The sequence below is a fragment of the Bufo bufo genome, chromosome 9 (assembly GCF_905171765.1).
Source record: "Bufo bufo chromosome 9, aBufBuf1.1, whole genome shotgun sequence".
Classification (NCBI taxonomy): Eukaryota; Metazoa; Chordata; class Amphibia; order Anura; family Bufonidae; genus Bufo; species Bufo bufo.
The window spans coordinates 166,477,315-166,490,147 of NC_053397.1; the positions used below are offsets into that span (position 1 = coordinate 166,477,315).

At 47.2% G+C, this 12,833-nt stretch overlaps 1 protein-coding gene across 1 annotated transcript in view; it reads left to right on the forward strand.

The window, feature by feature from the left end:
* CACNA1I (calcium voltage-gated channel subunit alpha1 I) overlaps positions 1-12,833 on the forward strand; it is a 589,793-nt gene that overhangs the window by 314,155 nt on the left and 262,805 nt on the right. The window contains exon 9 of the mRNA XM_040407395.1: positions 7,877-8,028. Coding sequence (XP_040263329.1) covers positions 7,877-8,028 — 152 coding nt within the window. The remainder of the gene's footprint in view (positions 1-7,876; positions 8,029-12,833) is intronic.

Consider the following 12,833-nt stretch of genomic DNA (forward strand, 5'->3'; position numbering starts at 1 on the left):
CTAATATGTTGCAGTATTGTATTGAGTTTGTATTGTGAGAAATTGGAGTGCTTATTTAACTTCAAGCAAAGGTACTGTAAGGCCCCTTGCAGACGAGCGTGTCCGGATTAGGCTTGGATGCGTCCCGGTGCATTGCAGCAAACCCGCGAGAGTAGGTATGCAATTGCAGTCAGTTTTGACTGCGATTGCGTTCCGTTGTTCAGTTTTTATCGCGTGGGTGCAATGCGTTTTGCACGCGCGTGATAAAAAATTGAATGTGGTACCCAGACCCGAACTTCTTCACAGAAGTTCAGGTTTGGGTTCAAGGTTGTGTAGATTGTATTATTTCCCCTTATAACATGGTTGTAAGGGAAAATAATAGCATTCTGGGTTAAAAAAAATATAAAAAAATTATTTAACTCACCTTAATCCACTTGTTCGCGCAGCCGGCATCTCTTCTGTCTTCTTTTGTGAGGAATAGGACCTTTGATGACGTCACTGCGCTCATCACATGGTCCGTCACATGATATTTTACCATGGTGATGGATCATGTGACGGACCATGTGATGAACGTAGTGACGTCATCAAAGTGTCATGGTCTTACCTGCTTGCTGCTCTCCTTCGTTTGACATGTGCTGGCGGCCATCTTGGTTTCTGGGTTTCTTGTAGCCTTCCACCCTGCGGCTCCTCCTTCCCCTGGGAGGAGCTGGATGCCTAGCTCATATATATAGGAGGTCTGTGGCTTCAGTTCCTTGCTTGGTCCTCTTGTGTTCACATGCTTCTAAGACTGCTGCTGCTTCTGGTTCCTGATTCTGGCTTCGTCTGACTACCCTGCTGGTTCCTGATCCTGGCTTCGTCTGACTACCCTGCTGGTTCCTGATCCTGGCTTCGTCTGACTACCCTGCTGGTTCCTGATCTTGGCTTCGTCTGACTACCCTTCTGGTTCCTGACCTCTGGCTTCGCAAAGACTCTGCTCGGTTTCACCATCCGTTTGGACTTTTGCTTTACAGCTTTATTTTCAATAAAGCCTTCTTATTTTCACTTATCTCTTGTTGTACGTCTGGTTCATGGTTCCGTGGCATTAGGACCAAGCCATGAATTCTGACGGTACAGGGCCATCCTCGCTACCCACGCTGGTTGCCAGACTTGATCAGCAGGATCACCTGTTGGGTCGGTTCGCTGTGGCGTTGCAAACCCTGCTTGAACGCACGGCTCATTTCGCTCCCGTTGCCGATGGGTTGGTTGTCGCTCCTGGGCTCGCTCCTACTGCCGCTCCGGTTGTTGCGCCAGAGTCTACCCCGACACCTGTTGTTGCGCCTGCGGTGTTTCGGGGTATGACCGGTTCTGCCCCTCTTCCACAGCGCTTTGGGGGAGAGCCAACTCAGTGCCGAGGTTTCCTTAACCAGGTGGGCATTTATTTCGAGTTGCTGCCACATGCCTTTCCTACTGAGAGATCAAAGGTGGGCTTCTTGATCTCGCTGCTCTCGGACAAGGCCTTGGCCTGGGCCAGTCCTTTATGGGAGAACAACAATCCGGTGGTTGCCGAGTTTTCCGGTTTTGTTGCTTCTTTTCGGAAGGTATTCGATGTGCCGGCTCGTGCTGCCTCTGCTGCGAAGCTCCTTATGTCCATCAGACAGGGTTCACGATCCGTAGCTGAATACGCCATTGAGTTTCGTACCCTGGCAGCAGAGGTGGGCTGGAATAATGAGGCTCTGGTCGCTGCTTTCTCTCATGGTCTCTCGGATGCCTTGAAGGATGAGGTTGCAGCTAAGGACCTACCAGTTGAGCTCGAGTCTCTTATTTCTTTCCTGATTTTGATTGACACCAGACTCAGGGAGAGACCTTCCTTTAAGGAGAACCTGCGGAGGTCTTCTAACAGATTGGTGCCTACGTTTGCTGTCCCACCCGTGCCTCCCTCTCCTCCCACGCCTCCTGGGGATGACTTGTCTGGGGGTGAACCCATGCAGCTGGGGTTTGCTCGCCTGTCCGAGGGGGAGAGGGCACTCCGGAGACGCGAGGGCCGATGCATGTACTGTGGTCTCGGTGGGCATTTTCGGTTGGCATGTCCGAACCGTCCGGGAAACGCTCGTACCCTGAGATCCTGTCGGGGGCAGATCTTGGGTGGAGTCTCCTCGTCCCCGGTTTCCCGTGTTGACAAACCACTGATCACTGTTGTCCTCTCCTGGGTCGGGGGCTCGGTGACGACCCAGGCGTTGGTGGACTCTGGTGCTGGTGGTTTGTTCATTGATAGTGTGTTCGCTGCCGCCAATTCCATTCCTCTGCAGGCTCGAGGTTCCCCACTGGCTCTTGAGGCGATAGACGGCAGACCCCTTCTGCCGCCACACGTGACTCATGAGACCCTTCCAGTGGGGATAGCCATTGGTGCCGTTCACAGAGAGTCGGTCTGCCTCCAGGTTATTTCGTCTCCACACTACTCGGTGGTCTTGGGGTACCCCTGGCTCCAGAAGCATAATCCGACTTTCGATTGGAGATCGGTCGAGATCCTCTCGTGGTCACCGCAGTGTGGGGCTAGTTGCATCCATGGGTCTGTCAAGTTGCTGTGTACTTCCTCGGACTCTCTGTTGCCTCCTGAATACGAGGAGTACCGGGATGTATTCGATAAGGTGCGCGCGGTTGCCCTACCTCCGCACCGCCCATACGATTGTGCCATAGAGTTACAATCTGGTGCCGTTCCTCCTCGTGGCAAAGTCTATCCACTGTCGGTAGCGGAGAACGAGGCCATGGAGGAGTACGTGAGGGAGGCGCTTTCACGCGGACACATTCGCAAATCTTCGTCCCCGGCAGGGGCTGGATTTTTCTTTGTGAAAAAGAAGGGCGGTGAGTTGAGGCCTTGCATCGATTACAGGGGTCTCAATCGCATCACGATCAAGAACGCTTACCCGATACCCTTGATTTCCGAGCTGTTCGATCGCCTTAAAGGGGCCACGGTCTTTACCAAACTCGACCTGAGGGCGGCATATAACCTGGTAAGGATCAAGGCGGGCGATGAGTGGAAGACCGCGTTTAACACCAGGACCGGTCATTACGAATCCTTGGTTATGCCCTTTGGGTTGTGCAATGCGCCCGCAGTCTTCAGGAATTCATCAACGATGTTTTCCGTGACCTGTTGCAGCAGTGTGTGGTAGTCTATTTGGATGACATCTTGGTATATTCTGAATCCATGGAGGCCCACATTCTGGATGTCAGACGAGTGTTGCAACGGTTACGAGAGAACAAGCTGTTCGGTAAGCTTGAGAAATGCGAATTTCACCGATCCCAGGTAACCTTCTTAGGTTACATCATTTCCGCTGAGGGGTTCTCCATGGATCCTGAGAAGGTTTCGGCTGTCTTACAGTGGCCCCAGCCCAGTGGTCTTCGTTCCCTGCAGCGCTTTTTGGGCTTCGCCAATTATTATCGGAAGTTCATCAGGGACTTTTCCATGCTAGCCAAGCCTCTCACGGATCTGACCAGGAAGGGCAGTAATTCCCAGGTCTGGCCGCTCGAGGCCATCCGAGCTTTTGAGGCCCTAAAGTCCGCCTTTGTGTCGGCTCCGATTCTGTCGCATCCCAACCCTGGGTTGCCCTTTGTCCTCGAGGTGGACGCGTCTGAGACGGGAGTAGGCGCCCTTCTGTCTCAGCGTAGAACACCAGAGGGTCCTCTGCTTCCTTGTGGGTTTTACTCCCGGAAACTGTCTTCCGCGGAGTGCAACTATCAGATTGGTGACAGGGAGTTATTGGCCATCGTGCAGGCCCTTAAAGAATGGAGGCACTTGCTCGAGGGTTCGGTGGTTCCGGTTCTCATCCTGACGGACCACAAGAATCTGACCTACCTTTCTGAGGCCAAGAGATTGACACCACGTCAGGCCAGATGGGCTCTGTTCTTGTCACGTTTTAATTACGTGGTCTCCTACCTACCCGGTTCCAAGAACATCAGGGCGGATGCCTTATCACGGCAGTACTCCGAGCTGTCCAGGGAGGAGTCGATTCCGACTTCGGTCATACCTCCGAATCAGATCCTGGCCGCCATTCGCACCAGCCTGACCTCTCCCCTGGGTGAGCAGATTTTGGCGGCTCAATCTGGTGCTCCCTCTGGGAGACCCAACGGCAGATGTTTTGTGCCTGAGGAGTTGCGCACTCGGTTGTTGCGAACCTACCATAACTCCAAGACCGCGGGGCATCCTGGAAAGAATCAGCTGTCCTGGGCTGTTTCACGTCTGTTCTGGTGGCCTTCCCTACGTTCCGACATCGCCGCATATGTAGCGGCATGCTCCGTTTGTGCCCAGAGTAAGTCCCCTCGGCACCTTCCGTTGGGCCTTCTGCAACCCATAGCCACCGGGGAGCGCCCATGGTCACACCTGGGGATGGATTTCATTGTGGACCTCCCTGCATCCCGAGGCCATACGGTCATTCTCATGATTGTGGATCGGTTTTCCAAAATGTGCCACTGTGTTCCTCTCAAGAAGTTACCCTCTGCACAAGAGTTGGCCACGATTTTTGCCAGGGAGGTCTTCCGGTTGCACGGTTTGCCTAAGGAGATTGTGTCGGATCGGGGGAGTCAGTTTGTGTCCAGGTTCTGGCGCGCCTTTTGCTCCCAGTTGGGGATTCATCTCTCCTTCTCCTCGGCCTACCACCCTCAGTCCAATGGGGCCGCAGAACGATCCAATCAGGCCTTGGAGCAATTCCTTCGTTGCTATGTCTCCGATCACCAAGACAATTGGGTTGACCTCCTGCCTTGGGCTGAGTTTGCCAGGAACACGGCGGTGAACTCTTCCTCTGGGACGTCTCCCTTCATGGCCAATTATGGGTTCCAACCTGCCGTGTTACCGGAGGTATTCTCTCCCCAGGATATTCCGGCTGTGGAGGATCACCTTTCCGTCCTACGTGCTTCTTGGGTACAGATCCAGAAGTCCCTTGAGGTCTCTGCGCAGCGCCAGAGACTCCAGGCTGATCGCAGACGAGCGCCTGCTCCTTCCTACCAGGTCGGAGACCGTGTATGGTTGTCCACCCGCAACCTCAACCTTCGAGTGCCCACTCCCAAGCTGGCGCCTCGCTTTGTTGGTCCCTTCCGAGTGCTTCGCAGGGTAAACCCGGTAGCCTATGCCCTTGCGCTTCCTCCTGGCATGCGGATCTCCAACGTGTTTCATGTCTCCCTGTTGAAGCCACTGGTGTGTAATCGTTTCACTTCCTCGGTTCCTCGGCCTCGTCCGGTCCAAGTGGGCAATCGTGAGGAATATGAGGTGAGCAATATCCTGGACTCACGCCTGGTCCGCGGTCGGTTGCAGTTTTTGGTCCATTGGCGTGGTTATGGTCCAGAGGAGCGTTCCTGGGTTCCCTCCGCAGATGTCCATGCTCCTGCCTTGCTCCGAGCCTTCCACGCACGCTTCCCTCAGAAACCGTTTTGTGCTCCGCGGAGGAGGGGCCCTTGAGGGGGAGGTACTGTCATGGTCTTACCTGCTTGCTGCTCTCCTTCGTTTGACATGTGCTGGCGGCCATCTTGGTTTCTGGGTTTCTTGTAGCCTTCCACCCTGCGGCTCCTCCTTCCCCTGGGAGGAGCTGGATGCCTAGCTCATATATATAGGAGGTCTGTGGCTTCAGTTCCTTGCTTGGTCCTCTTGTGTTCACATGCTTCTAAGACTGCTGCTGCTTCTGGTTCCTGATCCTGGCTTCGTCTGACTACCCTGCTGGTTCCTGATCCTGGCTTCGTCTGACTACCCTGCTGGTTCCTGATCCTGGCTTCGTCTGACTACCCTGCTGGTTCCTGATCCTGGCTTCGTCTGACTACCCTTCTGGTTCCTGACCTCTGGCTTCGCAAAGACTCTGCTCGGTTTCACCATCCGTTTGGACTTTTGCTTTACAGCTTTATTTTCAATAAAGCCTTCTTATTTTCACTTATCTCTTGTTGTACGTCTGGTTCATGGTTCCGTGACACAAAGGTCCTATTCCTCACAAAATAAGACAGAAGAGATGCCGGCTGCGCGAACAAGTGGATTAAGTTGAGTTCAATTATTTATTTTATTTTTTTAACCCCTCCAGCCCTATTGTACTATGCATTCTGTATTCAGAATGCTATTATTTTCCCTTATAACCATGTTATAAGGGGAAATAATAATGATCGGGTCCCCATCCCGATCGTCACCTAGCAACCGTGTGTGAAAATCGCACCGCATCCGCACTTGCTTGCGGATGCTTGCAATTTTCACGCAGCCCCATTCACTTCTATGGGGCCTGCGTTACGTGAAAAACGCACAAAGAGGAGCATGCTGCGATTTTCACGCAACGCACAAGTGATGCGTGAAAATCACCGCTCATGTGCACAGCCCCACAGAAATGAATGGGTCCGGAATCAGTGCGGGTGCAATGCGTTCACCTCACGCATCGCATCCGCGCGGAAATCTCGCCCGTGTGAAAGGGGCCTAAGAGTGGACACATCTGTATCCTAGCAATACTATGTCTTCAATGTTTCTGCTAAGACCATAAAGTGGTACTATATTTTAATATAAACCAGCACGAAAAACTAATTAGGCTGGGTTCACATCACGTTTTTCCCATCTGTTTAACGTATACAAAAACGTATACATTAAAGGGATGCCTCAGACTGATGCTACACAGTGACATCCTTTCACCATAAAGTTCCAGTGTACACTTTACTGGACTGTGCAGGATACAAGAACGCGGTTTTCAGCGTTTTTGTACCTTTTTTCCCCCCTAACATATACTTTCAGTTGGAAGATATTATCTTTACTTCATTATACTGCTGCCCCTTGATCTTTAATCTGTTTAACAGACCTACTGAAGTGGTCACGTATGCTCATTTCCATCATTTAACTGTCACTGGCAGGTTCCATGGTTAGAAGCTGTGACAGTTATAGGGAGAGAACTCCAGCAGGAAGGGCGGTAGGACACACCACTGATCAGCAGTACCATGTCCCATGAGAAAGGACACACCCCTGAGCTGTTAGCCTGAAATAATTCTAGCAGAGCAATTGGAACAAAGAAAGAGGGGAGCTCTGGATCTATGTAAGGTGCGGGGCAGGTTGTAGCTTTTTTAGAAGGTGACTGTCATGTACTATATGATGTCAATGGTGACAGAACCCCTTTAAATAGAGCTTTTACATATGTGGCATATAGTCATAGTGAAGTCAATACCACACACTAAAATGAGTTGACTGCAGGGGTGCACCTAGCCTTTCTGCTGCCTGAGGCAAAAACTGAAACGGCACCCCCCATGCCAAATTCTCAACTTAACCCCCTTCCCCTGGATATCATTTGTAGACGGATCCGGATGCAGATCCATCTGACAAATGCATTGAAATTCCGGATCCGTCTCTCCAGTATCATCCAGAAAAACAGACCCGGTATTTATTTTTTTCGCATTTTTAATGATCTGCATAGACCGGGAAACCGGATCCGGTTTTCTGAAAACACTTGGTACATTTCAATAGAAATTAATGCCATGTGTTCCGGAATTTGGGCCGGAGAAAATGCCGCAGCATGCTGCGGTATTTTCTCAGGCCAAATAGCGTAAAGGTACTGAATTCAAGACATCCTGATGCATACTGACGGAATGCTTTTCATTCAGAATGCATTAGGATAAAACTGAAGCTTTTTTTTCACGGTATTGAGCCCCTGTGACGGAACTCAATGCCGGAAAAGAATAACGCTAGTGTGAAAGTACCCTCAGCAAACAATGCCCGGTCTGATTGTAGTCTCCAGGATTGATGGCTAATTTATCTTGTTCAAAGCAAAGGTAATACTTTATTGATATACAGGTCACCATGCTGTCTTGGATCTCAACAGTTTTATTCTTTTATAATCCTGTAGTAATATGAAATACTTTGTGTCTTTGGACCATAGCTTTTACTATGTCATTGGACTAATATATTTGTCTCTTCCGACAGCCAGAAGAGCTCACCAATATTCTGGAGATCAGCAACATTGTCTTCACCAGCATGTTTGCACTGGAAATGATGTTGAAACTTTCTGCTTTTGGTCTTTTTGACTATCTGAGAAACCCATATAACATCTTTGATGGCATAATTGTCATTATCAGGTATGACACTTCTTATTTTACACTTGTTTCCCAGTTTCAGGAACAATTTCCCTAATGTGTACGTGTAACTCTAGAAGCTAGGTAATAATATACAGTAATAATAAAATCGGTGAAGGCGTTACGCTGCTTAAAGGGAACCTGTCATGTGGATATTTGATTATAATCTAACTAATTATATACAATCATTAACTACTAAAAAGTGCCTTAGATGTATTCACTTACTGGTGTGACAGATGGTTACCTCAAAATATACACACAAAGATGCCACATGCCGCATGCTAATGAGGTGATTGGAGTCTGGCGTGATGTCATTGAGTCCAGCGTATATTTAATTCAGAGCTATAGCCACTCCCCTGCACACCTGCTGCTGGTTCATATGGAAAATAACTGTCACTCAGCAGCAGGTGGGCGGGGAGAGTCAGGAGCTCATGAATATTCAGGACTCATCATTATGAGCTGGAGCTTTTCAATACAAGATGTTGGCAGATTGACTGGGTCAATTAAAGAAAGTGACCCAGCATTGTGCTAAGAGAATCAGTCACTTATTTATGTTGCCCTTAGTTAGGACACCATAAAACTGGTGACAGGTTCCCTTTAAATCTGCCATGGTTTAGCTATGCTGTTTAATTCTAGCATATTAATTATGTTTCCATGATTATCAGCCTTTATGCAATAAAATGCTGCCCCCACTGTGTATATATAATGCAAATGAATGTGTACATTAATATTGGGCCATTGTAATGAATATTTACTGATAGACTGTATTTTTCGCTCCCTGGAGTCAGTGCAATAAAGGAGGGGCACCCTGTGTTCACTTGGGGCGCTCACTGTAGAAAGGGTTCCTGTCTGATAGTAGTTTGGGGGTGCCATTGATGTTAAATGTGGGTGCATGGCAAGGCTTGAAATGTGCAATGGTCAGCTTGTGGTTTTAGGATAGTCGGTAATCAGGCCAGATTGAACTTAACAAAAGTTTCTCTTTACTGTGCACCAAATAAGAGTTGTAGTACATCCAGCAATTATCTGTACACAGTACACCCGGATGTCCAAATATGAGCTAAACAAATAGTTTGCCGCAACTTCCCGCTGATTAATCTTTCTCTTGTTACAGTCTCTAGTACTGGGATCTCTGGCTAGCAACTGTAATCTGTCACAATGTCTGCAAATAACACAATGGTGTGCGGTTCCGATAATAATACGATTGGCCAAATCATACCTGAAGTGGGCAGAGTGTCTGAACTTTTTATCCCTTCACTGCAGCAGGGTTTGAGAATGCTGTACTCTGATCACCTTGTTGACTAAAATGTTGTAGCCCTTGAATCCACTAATCTGGGGTTCAAAAGGTGTCTTAACTTGTTTCCCCAGTGCGGCAGCAAAGTCTGTAGTTCTGCATGCTGGTTACCTTTCTGACTTTTACACTGTAGCCAGCAAAATTCTCAAATTCTTTGGTCTTTCTCTCTCTGATGGTAGGGAAGGACACACGGGGATCTTTTAATCTCTGGAAGCATTGAAGCTGAATGCCGGAGAAGTGCAGCACATGCTGTTTGGTCCTACTCCTCCAGGCTTGCCTTCACATTGCGTACTCCTAAAACAACTAGACTCTTCTCCTGGAACTAGGAAGAGGGACCAGCCCACACCATAAGCTCTAGATAGGGCTGGGCTAGGATAGTTAATTCTGGCCATAACTGTCTCATGCTTAAGCATACTGGGTGTGTGTCACATTACATAACAGTACATAGCATAACATTATAGTACAATAAAATATAAAAAAAAAATAGCAGAAACCCTTTTCTACTGGGGTACTGCAAATATAGGATTGCAAAATAATGTTTTTAGAAACAAAATCTGTAGGATATGATAACTCAACAGAAAAGATAAGGAAGGACATATGTAGCAGCACACAGAATGCCTACAGGTCTATAATATGGCCATATGTATGAGGCCTACGAACTTACAGTATGTTTTCAAGATCTGTAGTCAAATGTATGTAAGAAGTGTATATTTAAATTCCTAAACTGCAAGTTAGGGCTCATGCACACGAACATGTGTGGTTCGTGCGCGTATTGCGGCCTGCAAGATACGGAGCGGTGCCGATAGAAGCACTTCCGTGGGATTTCGGTCCGTGCCTCTGCACCACAAAAAAATAGAACATGTTCTATTTTTTTGCAGTGCGGACTAAATCTTGTGGATCGTGGACCCATTTAAATGAATGGACCTGCATCCACAAATGGTGGCCACGGCTGGTGCCTGTGCATTGCGGACATCTATTTGCTGGTCCGCAACACCAGCACGGGGTGCACATGTTCGTGTGCATGAGCCCTTAAACTGATTTTTTAGAACATTTATAATTTAGAGTTTAAAGTTCAGATATATTACACATATTATGCATGCTATAATATACCTATATCATATATTACACTGTCAATTTTTCCACTAGACAGATCTGTAATCTTTTATAGTATATGTGGAGTGCAAAAGACTTTAAAGGGGTTGTCTGGGATTGGGAAGATTGGAGTATGTGTGCAACAATGCCCTAAATGTTACAATCATGCCTGTCCTACCTTTACCCAACATTTCTAATGCCCAGTTTTCAAATCTCCAACTCTCAGCCAGAAGTGCTGTGTTTCCAAGACTCTTCTTCCGCTTCGCAGGGAGCCTGGTGACCCTCAGCCACATGAATTATTCAAAGTGCCTGAATGGGCGGTAACAAGGCGGCAACCGACCGCTCTAAGCCATGCCCCTCTGGTCCGGTGATGTCACTGGGCAGGGCGCTTTATTATGAATGAAGGAGGCAGAGCACGGAATATTAATGAGGGGACAGAGTCACAGTGGAGATGATAGCCATTTGAAACCACGTGATACTGCGCTGCACTGGGAACCACAGTGCTGTGCGGCAGGAAGGTAGGAAAACATAAACATAGATGTAAACAATGCGTGGGGGACCGTCGGAGCCATGTAGAAATGGTGAAAATACCTACAAACATATGGGGGGGACCTTGATTCAGCTGTTAATAGTGAGTACACTTAAAAAAATATATACAGTACAGACCAAAGGTTTGGACACACCTTCTCATTCAAAGAGTTTTCTTTATTTTCATGACTATGAAGGCATCAAAACTATGAATTAACATATGTGGAATTATATACATAACAAACAAGTGTGAAACAACTGAAAATATGTCATATTCTAGGTTCTTCAAAGTAGCCACCTTTTGCTTTGATTACTGCTTTGCACACTCTTGGCATTCTCTTGATGAGCTTCAAGAGGTAGTCCCCTGAAATGGTCTTCCAACAGTCTTGAAGGAGTTCCCAGAGATGCTTAGAACTTGTTGGCCCTTTTGCCTTCACTCTGCGGTCCAGCTCACCCCAAACCATCTCGATTGGGTTCAGGTCCGGTGACTGTGGAGACCAGGTCATCTGGCGCAGCACCCCATCACTCTCCTTCATGGTCAAATAGCCCTTACTTTCAAAGTTTTCCCAATTTTTCGGCTGACTGACTGACCTTCATTTCTTAAAGTAATGATGGCCACTCGTTTTTCTTTACTTAGCTGCTTTTTTCTTGCCATAATACCAATTCTAACAGTCTAATCAGTAGGACTATCAGCTGTGTATCCACCTGACTTCTCCTCAACGCCACTGATGGTCCCAACCCCATTTATAAGGCAAGAAATCCCACTTATTAAACCTGACAGGCCACACCTATGAAGTGAAAACCATTTCAGGGGACTACCTCTTGAAGCTCATCAAGAGAATGCCAAGAGTGTGCAAAGCAGTAATCAAAGCAAAAGGTGGCTACTTTGAAGAACCTAGAATATGACATATTTTCAGTTGTTTCACACTTGTTTGTTATGTATATAATTCCACATGTGTTAATTCATAGTTTTGATGCCTTCAGTGTGAATCTACAATTTTCATAGTCATGAAAATAAAGAAAACTCTTTGACTGAGAAGGTGTGTCCAAACTTTTGGTCTGTACTGTATATATATATATATATATATATATATATATATATTTGATCCCGGACAACCCCTTTAAGGGGCTTTTGAGGATTATTGCCTATTTTAAGTTGTCCCAGGAGCATGTGGTATCTATGAAAAAGCCCCGGCCTCTTTGGTGACCAGACCGTGGGACCACACATAGACTATTGCTTTTCCTATAGTGTGCAAGCATGGCTACTGCTGATGGATTGCAGGGTGGTGGTGACCATGGAAACAAGCAGTGCATAATGTGATGGAAAAATAAATCCAGCCAGCAAAGAGAGCAATATGGATAATAATACATTAGTAAGTGGCTTGTATTAACTTCCTCTACATAATAAATTCTATTTGCTGAAGTGAGACAACCCCTTTAACAGCAATTACACAGCATTAAGGAAATTGCCTTACAGCAGTCCCATGCGCCAAAGACACAATGCTCATGAGGGGACCTCATTGACTTCTATGGGAGAGTTTTCTAGGCATGCTCTGTGATCTGTGGGAAGGTCATTGTACAAGGACATAATAGATGAGCTCTGACAATCACCTATTGTGAATGAAGGATCCCGTCTTATCTTCACACAGAGGTGATATCACTACAGGCAGGATTATAATGACAAATAAGCAGGCAACTGCAGTAAAGTGATCTGTATAAACCATAAAGTGTCGCCAATTATTAGACATAGTGGCCTGTGCAAAAACTGCAGGAGTTTATCTTTTTTGTTTAAATATATGGAATACATGGAAAATTAAAAATCATCATCAAAAATTCTTTAAAATATGTTTAATATAAAAAGAGATTTAAATATCAGGTCATTTTCTGATGACACATT